At 44.0% G+C, this 18,973-nt stretch overlaps 1 protein-coding gene across 1 annotated transcript in view; it reads left to right on the top strand.

Moving 5' to 3' along the window:
- RGS9 (regulator of G protein signaling 9) overlaps positions 1-15,157 on the top strand; it is a 97,846-nt gene extending 82,689 nt beyond the window's left edge. Inside the window, exons 20-21 of the mRNA XM_084837497.1 lie at positions 3,828-4,327; positions 13,517-15,157. Of these exons, the coding sequence (XP_084693623.1) occupies positions 3,828-4,327; positions 13,517-13,673 (657 nt within the window). The 3' untranslated portion in view covers positions 13,674-15,157. The remainder of the gene's footprint in view (positions 1-3,827; positions 4,328-13,516) is intronic.
- Positions 15,158-18,973: the final 3,816 nt, after the last annotated feature.

The raw sequence follows: 18,973 nt of genomic DNA, 5'->3' as shown, positions 1-18,973 counted from the left end.
AAAAAAAGCGGTAGCAACACTAATTGAGGACTGCAAACATGGTTGAATACAGATGGATTCAAACCCAGACTCTTAACTCTTAAGAGCTAAGCTCTCAAAAGCCCTGGGCCTGGATGGATGAATCTGTCAGTCTGGGTTTCTCCCACATTCAATTTTTTTTTTTTAAGAACAACCACAAGTTCTTTCCTGAATATGAAGAAATTTGTGCATTTTGGTAAGTGCGTATCAAAAACTAACTGAAACAAAATTCTCACCCACTGATGCAGCCCACATCAGACAGAGGCATTACTCAGCAGGAGCTTAGAAAAATCCATCAGATTCTGAGTCCCACAACAAACCCAGGTTGCCACCCTCCTCTTACATGCTGAAGCAAAGCTCATTCACTGCAGAGGGATGAGTTCCACAATTGCAGCAGCCTTGACGAAAAGTACATGTCCCAGCAACCACTGGGGTTTCCTTCAGGATAAGCAGCATGTTAGTAAGCTACAGCAGCAGCCCTATGGTGAAATCATCTCCCAGCTGCTTTCCTATCATGCTGCCTATCAGCATGTGCGGAGAAGGAGGAAAAGGTGGTGGGGGAGAGATTTTTTAAAAATAACAGACATGGTTATGTACCAGCTTATGGTACCTCAGAACAAGTAGCATGGTGTCAGTCCTCACTCTTGATTTGTACAGTAATCGCACATCTATGAGAGAGCCACTACGAGTGGACCTACTACTACAGTGCCATGCCCCACAATGTCCTTCCGTGGAACATCCTCCCTTCAAAATAAGACAGAACCAAGATGTATCACGGTCTCATGGGCTGAATGACCTAGTCCAGTGTACTGTGCAGAGATGCAGGAGCTTCAGCACACCCCACCTGACACACTCTTGAATCTGGCCAAGTTTTAGGAGAACAAAAGTGGCGTTCCTTTCTGCTCCATCAGTCCTGATCAAGGAGTAGAGCATGAAAACAGACATGGAGATATTGGGGGAAATAACTGGATTTCCCAATTGGGAGTGACAGGAGAGTTGGACATACGTTCACCTGGCACCAATGTGCTCTTGTTGTGGGTGCACTCCTACCCATAGATTTGTATGTAGACTTTATAGCTAACACACGACACAGAAAAACACCAGAACACTATTGGCACCTGTTTACCCAGAAGCCTACTGAAGGGGAGAAACTAAGCAATATCCTATTGGACACTAGCACTAATGTAAATTATGTTGCACTAGCATGAGCTACCTCTAGCACAATGCCAATAGCATTTGCTGGTGTAACACTATTGACATTACGGTAGAGGTGGCTGATGCTAGTGCAATGTAATTTACATTGGTACTAGTGACAAATAGCCCACTATCTCCAACTGACTCTACAGCCACACCTAACAAGAGCACACATTATGTGACGATGTTTTGGGTCCATGCTGATGATCCACAGCCAGGTTTTCCATCCCCAACTGTGTACAGATGGAGGGATAAAGAGGGCAGTTATATACCAGTCTGGTGTATCCATCCTAGTCCTGATCAAGTACTCATGCAAGTAGGGAAGTGGCTCCAGATGATGCAGTTGTCTACCATGTTCTGAGATGTGTAGGTGCAATGACTAGTGTGAGAAGATGTGGTAGAGTATGTAAACATGCCAGATGCTCCAAAGGTTGATGAGTTTGATGAAGAGAATGACTATTAACTAAGGACGCAATCCTATGGGGATAAGCGGCTGCCTACAAACTTGGAGGTGGCTGCCTATCCAATGCAGGGCAGGAGAAGCACGGAGGGGATCGTCCCCTCCGCACTTCAGCTGCCCTGCATTTGTGGCTAGACAGCCAATTTCGGCTGTCTAGCTGCGGGAAGGCGGAGCGAGGGAGGTGGCTGCCGGACAACACATAGGATTTTTTGTACCGGCATTTCCGCCTTCCCCACCCCGGAATGTCCCCCGGAACACCCCATTTTCGCCGCTCCGCACTCCTCTTCCAAGTGTGGAGCATGGGGCCATTCTGAGCTGCCTGCGAGGCAGCATGGGGGCAGGGGGAGGGTTGGTTCTTCGGGAACTTACCCAAGGTCAGTTGCTGGAAACTGACATATCCTATGGCCATCTAGCTGCTAACTAGCGGCCATAGGATTACTAAGACACACATGCTGATAAATTGCACTGGTAACACACCATTTGTGATGCATTAAACCATTGTATTTTTTATTTGCCCAGAAAAGCTATATTTTATGACCCTCCAAGCTTACAGTTAAACACTTTAAAAATAATTTTACAGTTAAAAATACTGTGATAAATAAATGTCAATATTAAAGACTGGACTCCCCCCACCCTTGGAAACAAGGAAGTATTTTTGTGAATTACAGCATTTTGATACATACATTGCACCATTATAGCAAAACAACTTATGTATTTATGAAACACCTTACTGTCTATTAAAACATTTTAAAATCTGGAGTAGGCCCCACTTGACTTCCTTATATAGAAATGTATATATGTTTTGCATAAATGGTAATCCCATATAAAATAATAACGTTCCTATTCTCATCATACAGGGTTTTGAATATAGGTTTTTCAGATGAGTTCCAGAGGGTGTTTTCAATAAAATTTACACCAGTAGATGTAGATCCCCAATGTTTGGGGATCTAATAAATGTCATGTCAGTTGGATCATGCATTAAGGAAATAAGCATGGAAAAATACCCAAACTATTCCAATAAATCTGAATTCCCCCAACTTCCCATTGTAGCTTGGCTGGATCATTTCTTCCTTGTGCTACAAAGGTCCCTCATACAAATTTGGTTCACATCTGTCAACTCTTTCTTGAGTTATCATGGCCACACCACACACATTCATACACTAAATCAGTAATTTTTCTTTAAAAGATTTCTTTATTTTTTCTTTAAAAGATTCCTTTATTAAATGTCTTAGTTACCCTTTTTGCTTTTATTATGTATATGAAGCTTTCAGTGTGATATACATAATACAAGCAAAAACAATAAAACCAATGATAAAGCCAATAATAAAACACATTAAAAAGTATAAAAACACAGATTTTTTTAAAATGTAAGTATAAAAGGCCAAACTCATTTATCCTCTTCAGAGCAACCTATAGAATAATGGCAAACCAATGATTTAATTTTAACATTTCATGTGCACGGAATTACACAACAGGGGCAACTCCCACGGTCCCTCACTCTTGGCTATGCTGGCTAGGGCTGATGGGAGTTGCGGTCCAGCAACTTCTGGAGGGCCACAAGTTGCCAACTCCTGGTCTAGGAGGTGCAGATCAGGTCAGGTTTGGACTTGTTTTCCTTGATTTGTCAGAGTGATATTATTCTTCTGAGGAATACACTGAAACACATTTGGTTCTAAGACTTCTTAGTCTTGTGGTTTTGATGTTTAGTGGCATCACAGTTTTATTATGGCTCAGATATTTGTTTGGAAGTAGTGATATACCCAGTAAGTGTGGCTGAGATTGTGTTAGGACCATAATAATATTTTGTATGTTTCTGTTATATACAAGATTTGTAATGGTTTTTAACTCTAGCTTCTATATATACATTTACTGATGTATTCATTAGGGAGAATTTACCCCCTTTTGTGTGTATTTGTGACTTCTAGCAGTAGCCATGTCTATGAACATAGATATGTAGAGAAACAAGTAAGCAATGGGGGTTCGATCAAGATCTGTATTGGACCTCCATAGCTTTGGAGGCAGAAGCAGCACAGTACAGTTCCGGGGGAAATAATGAGGTGGCCAAGAGCTAGGAGTGCATTGGGAACCCAGTTTTCTCCCTGGGAATTTGATGCCACTTTCTGTGCTGTAAATATTCTCCTTTTCTTTCCTGCAGCTATGCCAGTTTACTGCTCCAGTTCCCCATCTGGCTGTTTACACTGGGACTTCTGATCCTCCATCTCCATCCAATACTCTTCCTTCTTCCTGCCATGCTCTTCCTCTTCAAGGCCTTGGGCACATCCCTTTACCAAACAGCACTAGCAACTCCTCACCTATTAGTGTAGCCCTAGACAGCACCTCCGTCATGGATAGGAACTGGGGCGCCAATGGGTCTGGCTATAATCCCTTTCCTTCCATCACGGAAAGCACTGAGATCTCACTGGACTCTGAATCTGGGACCCGCCACAGCTCCGACCACCCTCAGAGCTCTGAGTCCAAGCTGCTGCCCAAGCCCCAGATGCCCTTGTCCCTCAGCAGATTCTTGAAACGGGGATGTTTAAACACACCGGTGTTTGCGACGCTCTCACCCAAGTGCCCGGCAATGAGTCATGGGAAAGTGCAGCCGTTAGATGATCTGAACCAACAAATGCAACAGCAGTCCAGAAAGGTGTCCAAGTGAGTACCCCTGTGGATTGTGCCTGTTATGCTTTGCTTTAAGGGTTATTATAGCTGGAAATTGCCCTTTGCATCTCTGTTGGAACTAGCAATGTTTACTTGGAGCCTGAGTCTGCCTTTGGGAATAGCTCTTATTCTGGAACACACTATTCCACATGGAAAGCTACAGGAACTGATTGCCCAATGTGGGCTTCACAATTAAAATGGCATGAATAGCCATTTCAGTCCACACCAAAAAAGGGTGGGTTTTGTTTGTTTTTAAAGAGGTACCTTTTTATTTCCTGCACTTCAGGGCTAGTCATGAGTGCTGAACAGAGAGCACATGCAGCACCTTTATTTACTTATTATATCTCACTTTCCAGGCAAGATTAGTTCCCAAAGCAGCTTTCGATTAAAATCCACAGTGTCACAATTAAAACAGAAAGATAGACTCTAACAGGGTTACAGAGAGGTGTTCATGGCAGTTGGGGATACAGTCCAGTTCGCAAGCTCTTCCCTCCAAAGAGATGGGACAGAAAGAGCTGCAGATGGACCCCAGGGCTGGCTGAGAGAAAAGATGCCAACCTGCAGGAGTGGCCCTCCCGATCATCCAGAGAGTCATACGCAAATAGCAGAGCCCTTTTGCAGTTTCCTGGTGATTCTTGTTTCCAAGTATGACACAATTGTTGGGAGCCCTGTTCAGAACTTTGATTTGGGGCTATAACTTCCCATGACACAGGAATGTGTGTAGCTAGAGCTCCAGTGTTGGCTGTGTTTTTGTTTTTATCTTTAAGGAACCAGCTTAGTGAGAGAAGAATTTAGAGGAGACAAAGGGGGGTGGAGGGTGGGAGGAAGGTGGGCTTAATCTAGTGGTGTAGTGGAGCCAGGGCTCGCAGGGACACCGCGCTGACACTTTCTGATGGGCAGAGATGCTGACATCATCAAACAGCAACTGCCACCACCCAGGCTTCCTTGTTCCCTCTGAGCTTAGCTGCAATCTTCACAGTAGCTGGGGAACATGGATTTTCCCAGCAACGATATACTGTTGTGAGCTATCCCTGTTGTCATGCAAAGTATTTTGGGGTGGCTTGGTCCTGAATGGGCAATTAAGACCAGTTAGCTCTACAAACGACTGGCTCCTGATGGAGATGAAAACTGCCAGAGCTGGTGTTGCAGAACCCAGAGTCAGAGAGACCACGGAGTGAAGGAAAAAGAGATTCTTTATTTAACGCGCGGGCTTAAGGCTGGAATCGTTTCCAAAGAGCCAGAAGCCCCGATTTACATTAGCACATTGGTTTTATAGACATTGTGACACATATGAAACGGCTCCTCCTCCCCCTCCCGCATGGGGTTGCAATCCTTAACATTTCTTCTCTTAGCACTATTGTTTATAATACAAGAACTGGGTTATAGGGTAGCCATGATAAGGAGAGAACAGAAGAGAACAGCAGAGAACAAGATATACAACTGTATGACCTTTGACAAGATAAGGAATTCCTGTGTCTCGTCAGCTTACAACAATATATTCAAGGGAGAAAGAGATCAGCAAGAACATGAAGCATGAGACTGCATGAGGCTACTTAGTCTGACCCCTGATATGGCTGCTACATTCCCCCCTTAAATGCATAATTTCATTACAATTATAGCATTTCTGATAACTATACAAAGCTTTTTGTGACATACATATTACTTAGCCTCTTGTTGGGCTATTAGAGCATAGAGGGCAGCAGTTTTACTAGCTGAGACATAACAGAACTTTTATGAACAATACTGGTAGAATTAGGATGAACAATGCTTTTAAGCCAGCTAAGATCTGGAAGCCAAGGGGTTAACTAATTGAGCTAATTGTTTTGTTTTATTGTTTTGTAAGCTACTATATTGTGCAGCTTGTTGATCTGTTCATCTACAGCATTGCCATTATCAGTTAAGTTAAAACAACAGAGCTTTTGGTGTGTCTCACAACTTAAATGATGAAGAAGGAAGAGGTAATCTATACCAGCTCTATTTTCTAGAACTGCACCTCTTAGATCACGCAGCTTTTTATTTAACAATGACAATGCTTGTGAGGTGGCATTTATGCTTTTGGCTAAGCTGCAAGCTAACGGGTTGATTTCCAGACCATCAGCCACGGCTAAACCTGGAACTTTAACCAGTGACATTGCTAAGGCCAATTTTTCTGAGTCAAAATATAACTGCACATGACTATTACAATTTTTAGTTAGTTGGAGTGCTCGAGGCTGCCGTTGACGGATTTTCTCGGGCTACAGGGGAAGAATTGGCACCAGTTCAATTGGCGGCTGAGGCAACATGGGTGGTTATCAGACAAGTTGGCAGGAATGAATGACCAAGTGCGGGAATTACATGTCTAAAACTATCCATGAGGCAAAAGTATGTGGGCATCATTAAAAGATATGTTTTGAATTTTATTACAGTGGAAGGGGGCCAGGGATAGCTTTGTATTTTCTGGAAAAAATTTTTGACAATTAAGCATTCGTGCACACGTAGCATTTGTTTCAGCAATGATGGGGGTGCATAGAGTGAACTCTGTAGGGGGTAGGATCTTTGCAACCACGCCCCAATTAGCATTTTGGGAATAAGTTAAACTTACACCATAAACTCTTAACATGGTATCTTTTTGAATTTTCCCAGGATGTCTACAGACAGGTATTAGACAAGAGCTAATAAGCCTGTTTGCAGGTATACCTCTTGGCAAACAAAAATGTTTTATTCTCGTGATGTTAGCCAGGTGAAGCCAGTAATTATCAGCAAATCACTGGGACAAACTTCTTTTTCCAGGGGCAGACCCCCCTTTTTGCACCTTATTAAGGAAACACAATGCAACACTACTAACACTACAACACGCATGTTTGATCTTCTTTGGGATCTGACCGTACGCTGGGCAGCTATTCACCTGGCAAGCTGCAGTAGGGTCTAGTCCCCTTCTTTAATTCTCCAGTTGCAGGTCTGACCGTACGCAGGGGGACAGTTTCCCGGTGTGTCCACAGTAAGGTCTAGCCTGAGTCTTCTTACTGCTTTTTCAGAATGATTTTTAAAGGATTTTCAGGATTTCTGTTTACAGTCTACTCTCCCCCTCTCGCTCTCTTAACTCGTGTCCAATGTATCTAGGGTTTAACTCTAGCTGCTTTCATAGCTGCGGGGGTGGAAAGTATGACAGTTCTGAGTTCTTTCCATCTGGGAGTCAAAGGGTTATTTTTTCCTCTTTAACTCATACTTTAACTCTTGGTTGGAAAGGATGAACTTCTGTGATGGGAATTGGGGGCTTATTTTTTTAAGACAAAGCGACGCTGGGCTTGAAGACCTTTGCTCAGTGTTTGGACTTCTTGTTGCTTGCTTTTGATGCTGCTCCAGTGTCAATTATGAAGTCAATGTCACTGCCCCTCACAGTCAATGTCACGGCCCTTCTCAAGCTGTCTCCCTCTTCGCCCATTCTGGCCTCTTTGGTTTTTTTTCCTTTGTGTATTTGATTTATTTTATTTGGGCATTCATGCCACTAATGTCCATCTTGTCCACACTGGGCACACTGGTTCTTTTTTTAAGAATCTTCTGCCTCTGCCGGGTCTTCTTCTTTTTTTTTTTTTCGTTTACGTCTTCTTGGGCCTCTGGGTCAAGGGGGGTGTACTGGCGATAGGCATTTGAAAGACGCTCCAAGTACGCTCTGGGGCCTTGGTGGCACCTTGCAGCACTTTAGACACTTTGGTCATATTAACTGACTTCTTCATACCTGCTTTCATGGCTTTTAACAGCAGGGTTTGATACTGGGTGAGGCGCTCTAGCCGCACTTGTGTTTTGGGATTCCAGCAGGGGGGGGTTACTTACAAGGAGACTTTATTGGGTAACTTACAGCACACAGGCGTACTTAATGGCTGGATCAGACAGCTTCTCTGAACCACGAGCTATTGGGCTAAATGGGTTTTTATACTATACATGTTACCCATGAGGCAGCACAACACTAGCAAGCATTTTCAGCATAGGCTAGAAGTGCTTGGTTCTCAGGCACAGCTTCCTGTAAACAACTTCGCTTCCCAAAGTGCTTGATAACACTTTTTATTTATTAGTATGGGAAGACAAATTTTTTCTCTTTTTTTTTTTCTTTTTCTTTGCTGATCTGCCTGTATTGCAGATCATGTTTCAAACTTTTTATATAAAACTTTCTGCTCCATGCACCAGCCTTGTCTCTTTATTTGTCTTTTTCAAGTTAAACTTACTTAAACTTTTCTGCCTTACACTAGTCCCACTGACACACATTTGGGATAGGCTCTTCTTCTCCTTCTAGTTAGATTTTCTTTATCTTAAAGAACTATTACATTATTGTGGCTACTTTACCCCAGGTAATAAGCTCCAGGCACAATCAGCTGCTTTTAATTTATCCTGGGGGCAACTATGGCCACGCTTCTTTTTTACAAATGTTTTTTCTTTGCCTTTTGCCTTTTCTTTTTCTCTCTTCTCTATCTGTCTTCTACTTTCTCTATTCCTTCTTTTTTACTTGCTTTTGTCTTTTTTCTTCGTTATCCATTGGGAACCACACTTAGTATCATTTGGAGTTGCAACTAACACTAATCTGCAAATATCACATATATTTTATGATATTTAAGAAATCATAAAATATATACAACAAACTTTTTCTGCAATTTAACACAATGAATGGAAAACACTTCTTGCATGGTAAGGCATGATGGAGCAGATCCAGCAATCATACTGCTCTTCTGGCTGAAAGCTCAGGGCTCATTAAAATCAAGGGACGGGCATACCCACACACACAAAGAGTTCTAGGTCACCATTTTTGCATCAGCAACTCTATGCTGCATGAGTTTTAGCAGAAGGAAATTTAAAAGTTATAAATCAAACTTAGCCTGCTGTACACTGAGCTGACTACAAACATAGACACATGGTCCACAGCGATGAGAGTTCAAGTTTATCAAAAGCTTCACAGCACTGTCCATGGCAAGTTTGTGACAATTTAAAATTTTAGTTCATGTGCAGAGTGTCTCTAAAAAGCCCAGACATTGATGGAGGCAAACAGTGAAGGCTCTGGGCAATGAAGATGCGATGTTTCCAGCAAAGGCTCTCCACTTTTGCATCAGTTTAAAAAGGGAAAGTGTGGCCCTACACCCCTTCTGACAGACAAGGGCCTTTAACTTTTTAGCAAGGCCTCTGTCTAAACAGAGCGGCACAGCTCAGCTCTCTAGCCATGATGCTTTAACTTGGGCAACTCCTCTGTAAATTTTATTTTACTTCTGTCAGGTTCTCTCACAGACATTTTAAAAAACTTACTCTTTTTTTTTTTTCTCTTCTAACCTGGTACACGAAAGCACTGAAACACTGAGTGCCGAAACTCAGGACGCTGGGGGGTGATGGGCATCGCTTTATACTTGCATTTTTCAGGCAGCCATTAATCTTCGGGGAGACGGTGGGGTGATTTGCAGGACTTCAAAGGCAAGCTTCTCAGTTTGTTTGTATTTGTAAATCCCAAGCTTAAAACAGGACACGATGAGGTACAGGGCCACCAAATTCTTGCTTTGGCACGGGCAACAAATAACTCGGGTTAGCTTTCTTCGCTGGGGTCTCAAACAGGAAAACAGTCTTAATTTAAAGTTGTAACATCACTGACAGCGTCAGCCAGCCAGCTACACAGATCTCATTGTTTTTCAAGACAGTTGCTCCAATATCTTCTTTTCTTCTCAATCAGGTTGGGTCTCCCAGCTTACACAGTTTATTGCAGCTTCCAGGAGCATGGCAGTAGCATGATTTTGGCTTGGCCAGGAACATGCTGTCTGGTTTCTCGGTCTCTTTAGCACACACACTTAGGCAGTGTAACACTGGACACTCAAATCAGTGAGATTTCTTCATTGCAGGGAATCCCACGGCAAAAGCTTAATGGTTACGCTCTTCAGAAATCATATAGCCGATGGTCAGTAGCTACAGGCTCTATGCAATTCTAACACAGTTCAAAGCTAAACACGGTTACCTTGACAGAGATCTTCAACGTGGTCTTTCCGCTTCATTCTGCTTTGGGACAGTCTTATGGCACACTTTTCACTCGAAGAGGGGTCTAGCCTGTGCTCTGGGGGCTGATTCTTCACCTTTATTTTCTATTTTGCCTTCATCTTCTGGGTCTTCATTTTCAGTTTCCATTTCTTAGGGATTTTATCTCAATTAGGCGAGGTGATGATGTTGCACAACTCAGAACGTTGTGGGCAATTTTCCTGCCCCCCCTCTCTCGGCGCGCTAGGCTAACAGCTACTTTTTCGGCCTTACACTCTCACGCTCCCACGCTTTGTTAAAAGCCAGACTGTCCTGCAACATTTTTCTAATTAACAGCCTCAGATCTTGTTTTTTTTTCCTCTCAGCTCGACCTTGAGCTTTTTGCTGTTTTCTCTCTTTATTCTGAATCTTTTTTAAAAAAACCTTTTTCCTTCTTTGTTTGACATACATCTCAAGGGGGTGCAAGGTTTGCTTCCCCCACCACCCATAGCCTCCCTCCTAAATTGAAGACAGACACAATTAGGGAATGGGAATTGGTCAGTGAGTAAGGGGTCTCACTGGCCGACACAAGAGGATTTTTCACATCACGCACTTTGCTACTGGCCTGGGCACCCGGACGGTCAACGGTATGCTTCAGAAACCGCAGTAGCCACTCACACAATCATCAATCTCTCCACTACATCCATATGTCCCTGCCACCCACTTTTCCCACTTTTTACCAGAGCGGAAAACGGCTTCCCCAGCTTCCTCAGCTTCCTACTGAGTACTGGCGTGCTAGGTACTGGCGCCCACTCGGGGGTGTGATCAGGCCCCCCTTCTACCCGCAAGGAGTAGGTTCTTTTGTATACGTATACCACCAACACTGACCTTCTTCATAAGGCGGGGCCCTCTTTTTTTCTGCCCAGTGGCCTTTCTCCCTAAAGGCGGGGCCCTCTTTTTCCCATATACTTGCCTTTCTCCTGAAGGCTTCCAATGTGGGTTTCAACTCAATTGCAGCTGCGATACAGGCAGGGCTCAAGTTCCTTCCTCCGCTTCCCAAGGTTCTCTTGCTGCTCGCTGCCGTTTGGGCGATCCCGGTGCAGGCTTTCTCCCATTCACTCGACAAAAAGGTCGGTGGCGCCAAGAAAGGGAGGCATGCGCCGAGCTCGTCCTCCTGGTGCGGCGATCAAGAGCAGGCAACTGCCACCTGTCTGGCTCAGAGCCTGCCACATCCGAGTCACGGCACCATTTATGTTGCAGAACCCAGAGTCAGAGAGACCACGGAGTGAAGGAAAAAGAGATTCTTTATTTAACGCGCGGGCTTAAGGCTGGAATCGTTTCCAAAGAGCCAGAAGCCCCGATTTACATTAGCACATTGGTTTTATAGACATTGTGACACATATGAAACGGCTCCTCCTCCCCCTCCCGCATGGGGTTGCAATCCTTAACATTTCTTCTCTTAGCACTATTGTTTATAATACAAGAACTGGGTTATAGGGTAGCCATGATAAGGAGAGAACAGAAGAGAACAGCAGAGAACAAGATATACAACTGTATGACCTTTGACAAGATAAGGAATTCCTGTGTCTCGTCAGCTTACAACAATATATTCAAGGGAGAAAGAGATCAGCAAGAACATGAAGCATGAGACTGCATGAGGCTACTTAGTCTGACCCCTGATATGGCTGCTACACTGGTTTTGGATATAGACCAACAAAGCTGCCTGCATTTTTGGACTCTCCGTGGGGGCGTGGCTATGGGGACACTTCAATATTAATCACTGCACCACTGGCTTAATCCTCTCCTCACCTGCTATTCCCTGCTCCAAAGAGCCCCCCTCCTCCCGTAGCCCTTTCCCCATGTGGGATTGCAAATGTGTGTGTTTTCATGAGATCCAAACATGTATAAGGAGTAGAACTACTACTTAAGGCTGCTAATGCCTGGTCTTTAGGGAGTTTCTGTGCTTTTAATACATGCTTGCCAGTGATCAGGGCTTCTTCTATAATCTGCAGAACTGTGGTGAGAGGACCCACATGTCTCTTTGCCACACAACGGTCATATCAAGGCACACCTACAAGCCTAGCAACTGACAACAGAACAGACCTGAACATTTGAGTTTGCAGGTTCAATATGGGACCTGTCATGTGCACTTTTTGTAGTTGTGTAGCAGAGGAGAATTCAGAAGGCACAACTTTTCCCGTCATTGCATCACCATGGCAGGAAAAGCTGCATCTATCAAAACTTTCCTTTCTGTTAAAGGAAGAGGAGCCGTGTCCCTTTTTGCATATGGCAGCCCAACAGAGGAGTCATGGCAAGGGACTGGAATGGAGGGAAAAGGCAAGAAAACTGATATGGCCTGTTGGGCGTAATACCAGTTTTGCAATCATTTCAGTGAGAGGATTTCAGTCCTGTATTGATGCTGCCAGGTAGGAACATGGAAAGCTGCAAGTAAATGGCTGGATTTTACAGCATTTAGCAGGCACTGAAGGTTTTCCTTTTGAGGCAACAGAGCAACCCATGCTTATATAATTGAATAGGGCTGACTTGGTAATGAGGACGAAAAACTGCATGAGAACAGTTGTTGCACAGTGGCTAAGGGACAGAGCTACAAATCAGTAGGTCCCTTGGTGGCCTAGGGCAAAGCACTTTTTCTCAGCCTCAGCTTCCCATCTGCAATATGGGTATAATGATACTCACCTAACTTGCAGGGTTGTTTTGAGGCTGATAAGAAATGTATGTGTGAAGAGCTTTGAACATTCAAAAACACTATATACATCAGCCTTGCTCAGCCTGGGGACCTCCAGGTGTTGTAGGCTTCAACTCCCATCAGCCCTAGTGTGGCCAATGGACAGGAATCCTGGGAGTTGTAGTCCAAACCATCTAGAGGGCACCAGGTTGGGGGAGGCAGATATAGATGTATCATCATTGTTGCCATTATCATCAACAATTTGCTAAAAATACCATAAGCTCTAACAGGAAGCCCTGCCCAATGGCCCCTAAACCCAGATGTGTAGGTAGGAACTGGTTGCAATGACTCAGTTGTGGATTCATGTTTTCCCATGCAACACACTGAAGCCTTCTCTCTCTCTCTCTCTCTCTCTCTTTCTCATATGTCTTCCCAACAAAAATGCAAAAATACATGTATTTTTCAACATGTATACTGCCTTTATGCCCAACAGCAGCCTTCCAAAGATACCTGATTGTGATGAGTTTTCTTTTGCATCCCAGCTTCTTCCAGATAAAAGTGGATGCTCCTTTGGAGAGCAAAATCTACCCGATAGACTCTGAGGAGGAGGAAGTGAACAACCATTGGGCTTACAAGGATTCTGCAAAAGAAGTTATCTGTCCATGGGAGAACCTGACAAAAGAAGGAAAAGCTGGATAATAAGAAGTCTTTGAAATTGTTAGGATGTGACTCACTTAGACATGACTAATTCTTTTCCTAGCCCTGAACTGGCAGGTATAATCAACTACAATTTCATTGATGAATCATGCTGTTAAAAGGAGTGAACTGAAATAGTCAATGAGAATCGTCCAGCAACAAACCACATGGATTATAAATAATGATCTCAGAAATACCTTTCTTTCAAACTTCAGACATTTAAGATGTCTCTTGGCCTGTTTCCATTCTTGTCATTGGCAATTCAGCCCCATCACTTACTGGTTTCTCTTTACTACATTAACTATATCCTAGAGAGTTCTCCTGCTTAGTTAGGGGTGGGTTTTGTTTTGTTTTTAATGACTGTATTCTGTGTCTGTATTTATTATACTTATGTCCTTTAGAACAGGGGTGGGCAACTTGTGACTCTCCAGATGTTTTGGCCTACAACCCCCATCAGCAATTACCATTGGTTATGCTGGCTAGGGGTGATGGGAGCTGTAGGGCAGAACATCTCAAAGGCCACAAATTGCCCATCCTTACTTTATAAGGCCAGGGAGTTTTGCATGTATCTCCTGATGTTCTCATATACAGGAACTGATAGGGTTGACATCTGCTCAACTTCAGCAATAATACAGCAGCATCAGGCCCAGTACCTGATCCTGAATTAGACTGAAGTCTTGCAGTGGAGTGATATGGTTGATGCAACATTATGAGATAAGTACAACTTTTTCATTGAATTTCAATTGCCCTTCATAAAATCCTTTACAAACATGTGTGAAGAGCAATATTTTCTTGTCAGAAACTTCTATTGCAATTGGTGTATCCAAACTGTCACATTCTTCTTTACCTTTTTTCATACCAAGTGTTATGAGGTAAGTCACAATTTCTATCTATCTATCTATCTATCTATCTATCTATCTACCCACCCACCCACCCATCTATCTACACACCCAACGCTAAGGGATAATGATTTTACCCAAGGCCACAAAAATGAGTCTATGACTAAGACAGGACTTAAACAAATGGCTTCTGTATCCATATCCAACTAACACCCTGTCTACTGAACCATACTAGATCTCATCTGATCCAGTTTTCCTGCCTGTGATGCTAAAATAATACCACTGCAATGCCTTCATGTTTGTGATAGTGTTTTGGTTGATCATATGCTTCATTATATGCTAATACAGTTAATTCTTAGGTCACATCTGCATACTAGCCATTTATTGGTGCTTAGGTGTGCATCAGATGCACTTCCGTACGGATCAATTCCTCTTGGTTCTTACTGAGTCCATCTTCAGTCTGCACTTCTCCCTACCATTAACATTAACAATCATAAGACTAAATATAAAACACATCTCTAACTGAATTATGGATCACACTGCCGATCTGGCTTGACATTTCAAAACCAAATCAACGTTATAAGTCCTACTTCAGTTTGTGCTCATAAAAATCTTGCTTTCATGATTTTATCTTTATGGCCTTGAAGAACTGGGGGGAAAGGATTGTGTTGTATTGCAAAATAGTATTCCGTAGTGTATTTACCTGTTGGATCTTAAATACATACAACTTACAAAACTATCCTGTATACACTCTGTTACTATGCTTCCTTGAAAGTTCCCTAATTAACACTAATAGAACATATCCCCAAGTTTCTGTGTTTAGAAACGCAGCCATGTCATGTGTTTGCTGGAAAGGAATTATTTTAATGACATCACTTGAGCCAGAATTTTAAGTATTTTGTTCACATTTGCATTCCTTAGACCAATCTTGGTTATTTGTTTATTAAATGGACTTTTAAAATATAACTGTGGTGCAACTATATTCAAAATAACACCACTAATATCTTACCCCCTTGTGAACAACAGTATGGAGAGAGATCAGTCTTCAGGCTGAAACTACTGCCATCTGTGCAGGCATATTCATCTGGTTCCCTTGCGCCCAGTGTAATCTATTCTGGCATTTTGACATTTGTCACTGCAAGAATCATGCAGAAATCTGTTCTGAGGTTTCATGTGACACTTTAAAGACCAACACATTTATTCCAGCGCTGTCCACAAAAGCTTATGCCAGAATAAATGTGTTAATCTTTAAGATCATGCAGGGCTGTGAAGACTTGCATTTCTTGACATTCCTTCTTCTACACAATGAGTAAAGGTACAGGAGCCCTGTCCTCCTCCTCCTCTGCCTCTGGTCATCTTAGTCTCCTCTGAGGAATGGGGCCACTAAGGGGGCAATCCTATGCATATTTAGACAGAGAAAAGGCCTACAACTCCCAGCATTCCCTAGCCAGGATTGTGCCCTAAGAGAATCAAAGTCCCTGGTCTGACTGGGGGAAAGGAATTTCCCTCCAAAATACTGTTTTTAAATCAGTTCTGAAGTGAGTGAAGCAGGCTGCCTGTTCAGGTTTCAGGGGAAATGTGTAGGGTAACCATTTACATATCACCAAAATGGAGGAAATACATCACCAAAAGGAGAAAACAATTGCATATGCAAATATAAATATAGGTGCAGATTTAGAAATAATAGCTATTATTTCAATTGTCAGGAGCACCCTAGCTGCCTCTTGCAGTCCCCACCAATAGCCAACTCAGGACACAGATGACGAGGATTCTTTCCGAGACTTTATTCCGTTATGACTCTTTCAGATACTAATCACTAGCGACATAGCGAGGAACAGCACTGGGGAAAGATAGCAGAGTAGCCTAAGCTCCAGGTAAGACAGTTGGTCCCCGTTTGAAGGAGAACCACGGGAAGACCCTGAACTTATGGGCTAGGGAGAGATCCTCCCTCTTTCCCTTGGGTCCTCGGGACACGACCGTTGAGTGCCAAACGAGCGGTACGCCTCCTTTCTGCGCCCTCCATCTGTCGTCGCTCCCTGCATCTGTGCTGAGCGTCCAGCAAGCCCCCCCCAGCGCTCTCTCACTGCCAGGGTCACTATCCCAGGAATGCTGGCAGGAGGAATCTGTGCCAGCTGCTGTGCTTGTGAGAGATGAGCAAGCTCCTCTCCCACAGATTGCTGTTCTTCCTCAGAATCAGAACTGCTCTGGGGCTCTATTGGCTCAGTTGCCACCCTGACATCAATACAAATACATCTCACCATAGTGGAGAATGCGGACTTGGTGGCCTATATGCTGGCTTGCTCAGTCTTCTGTCCAGGGGCCGATCTACATTGCGCCCGCCATCGCAATGAATTCAGGGTCCCATCAGGTTAAACGCTCTCACATTAAAACGCGATTATTCACACTCACCCATTTTCCCCGTTGCAGTGCTTCATTGAATGAGTGAGCTCGGTTCACACTCGAGTGTTGTGCTGTTTTCCTGCTGTTTTCCTGCGCACGCTTGTCTGATCTCGGATGCTAAGCGGGGTCAGCCCCGGTCAGTAGTTGGATGGGCGACCGCCTGGGAATCAGGCTTCCTGCACTGAGCAGGGGGTTATTCTATCCCTTCAAATGATATTAAGTTTTACCCCCTCCTATCCCCCGCTCTGGATGTTTTTTTAAAAATTAAGGTGTTATCCTTGCAGAATCGGGGTTTCTCCACAATGTTTTTTTTTCTAATTCAGGCATGATCTTCGAAGATTCGAAGTTGTGAAGCGCGCACACATCCAGCCCTTTGCTTGTTGCTGAGGAAATGGGGGCTGCTGAGGAAGCTATGTGATCAGTAACCAGAAGAAGACATGGGGCCATCGAGAGCTGTGATTGGACAGGAGGGAAATACAAACACCGCTGTATATGGACAGGCGGGGGAGGGGACTACAACTGGATACGGTAACGAAGGTGGAAAATCAGAGCACATTAAGGGGAAATACTGGGATATTAGGGTATTGAAAGCAGGAGCACGGAAGTGGGAAATTCCGGTTCCAGTTCAAGGCGGCTAGTGCATAGTGTGAAAGGCGGGTGGTGAAACCTCATTGGAAGCAAAAAAAGGTGGTAAGTGTAGTTCCAGCCCAGGTGCAAAATGCTGATGGGCAGCTTCAAGCCCCCTATGCTCCCTCCTTATGATTCTTTGACTTTAAAGCAGACTTCGAATGGACACGTCTTCAAACAGAGGACTGTCCTCTGTAAAGTAGGACACCTGGTCACCCTAGTTCAAATGTGGCAGTCTGTCTGAGTAGAGCAGGGGTGGGCAACTTGTGGCGAGACATGTTTTGGCCTAGAACTACCATTATCCCTAGCCAGCGCAGCCAACAGTGAGGAATAATGGGAGCTGTAGGCCAAAACATCTGGAGGGCATTAAGTTGCCCACCCTGGAGTAGAGAAAAGGCTCCTTCCATTTGTCTCTCAAATCTAGATTTGAGGGTGAGGCTTCATTGGATCCAGAGGCAGAACATTCATCCCCATTCTTATTGCTCCTGAACTTGCACTTTTAAAATTCCCTTTCTTGCACAGACCTCCACTCTTATTCACATACGGTCTTATTCTTCTCAGCATCCCCAACAACTCAGTAGGGCTTGGTTATGTACGTGGGGACAAGTCTCCAGCCTGTTCTAGAAGTGGGCTGAAATATTCAGCCCAGAGATTTCTGTATGTTTTGGGGGAGCTGAAAAATCACCCATCACCAAAAATTGGATTAATCTTTGGTGACAGGTAAGTTCTAAGAATTGCGGGCGGGGGAGGTTACATTTAAATATGGCCAAGGCTTCTTCTTCACTCAAAATAAGAGATTCTTGCTGCCTCTTCAAGCCTTGGAAACCCTCAGCAGCCCGCAAAATGACCCATGGAAACGATGGTATGTCACAACGTAGCCGTGTTCTCAGGGAAAGTCTTGGGGAGAAAGGTACGGGCAGCCACCTTTTCTCCCCCAGAATGCCTCTGGGATGAGTCTGCGTCATGAAGTTCCCATGGGGCACTCTGTCCCAATAATGCTCACTGGCTGCTGAGGATCTGAAGTGGCGGTTTTTTCCCAAAAAAGGCTCTTTTTTGGGAAAGAAAAACCATTGGTCACCTGGTCTTGAAAGGAAAGGCCACAACTACCTGAAAATTTGCCTCCCCCCACCGCAGAGTTGCAAACTATGCCCTGACTGTTTTTGCAAGACATGAACATGTGTGAAATGTTCAGCCCAGCTACAGTGTGTTTCCTTCTTCCAGAGGCCCCTTCATCTAGACCAGGGATGGGGAATGTGTGACTCTCCCAATGTAGTTGGACTGCAGCTCCCAGTATCCCTGGCCATTGGCCATGCTGGCTAGAACTTATGGGAGTTGCAGTGCAACAACAACTGGAGGGTCACAGATTCCCCAACCCTAGAAACCCTTGTCCCATTCATAGGCCTGTAGCAGCTCCCCACGCAGCAAATAGCAGCTTCA

Source organism: Heloderma suspectum, chromosome 2 (genome assembly GCF_057233095.1).
Source record: "Heloderma suspectum isolate Gila_16-S chromosome 2, 16-S_ref, whole genome shotgun sequence".
Classification (NCBI taxonomy): Eukaryota; Metazoa; Chordata; class Lepidosauria; order Squamata; family Helodermatidae; genus Heloderma; species Heloderma suspectum.
The sequence above is the reverse complement of the archived record's forward strand: the minus strand, read 5'-3'. Positions and strand labels throughout refer to the sequence as shown.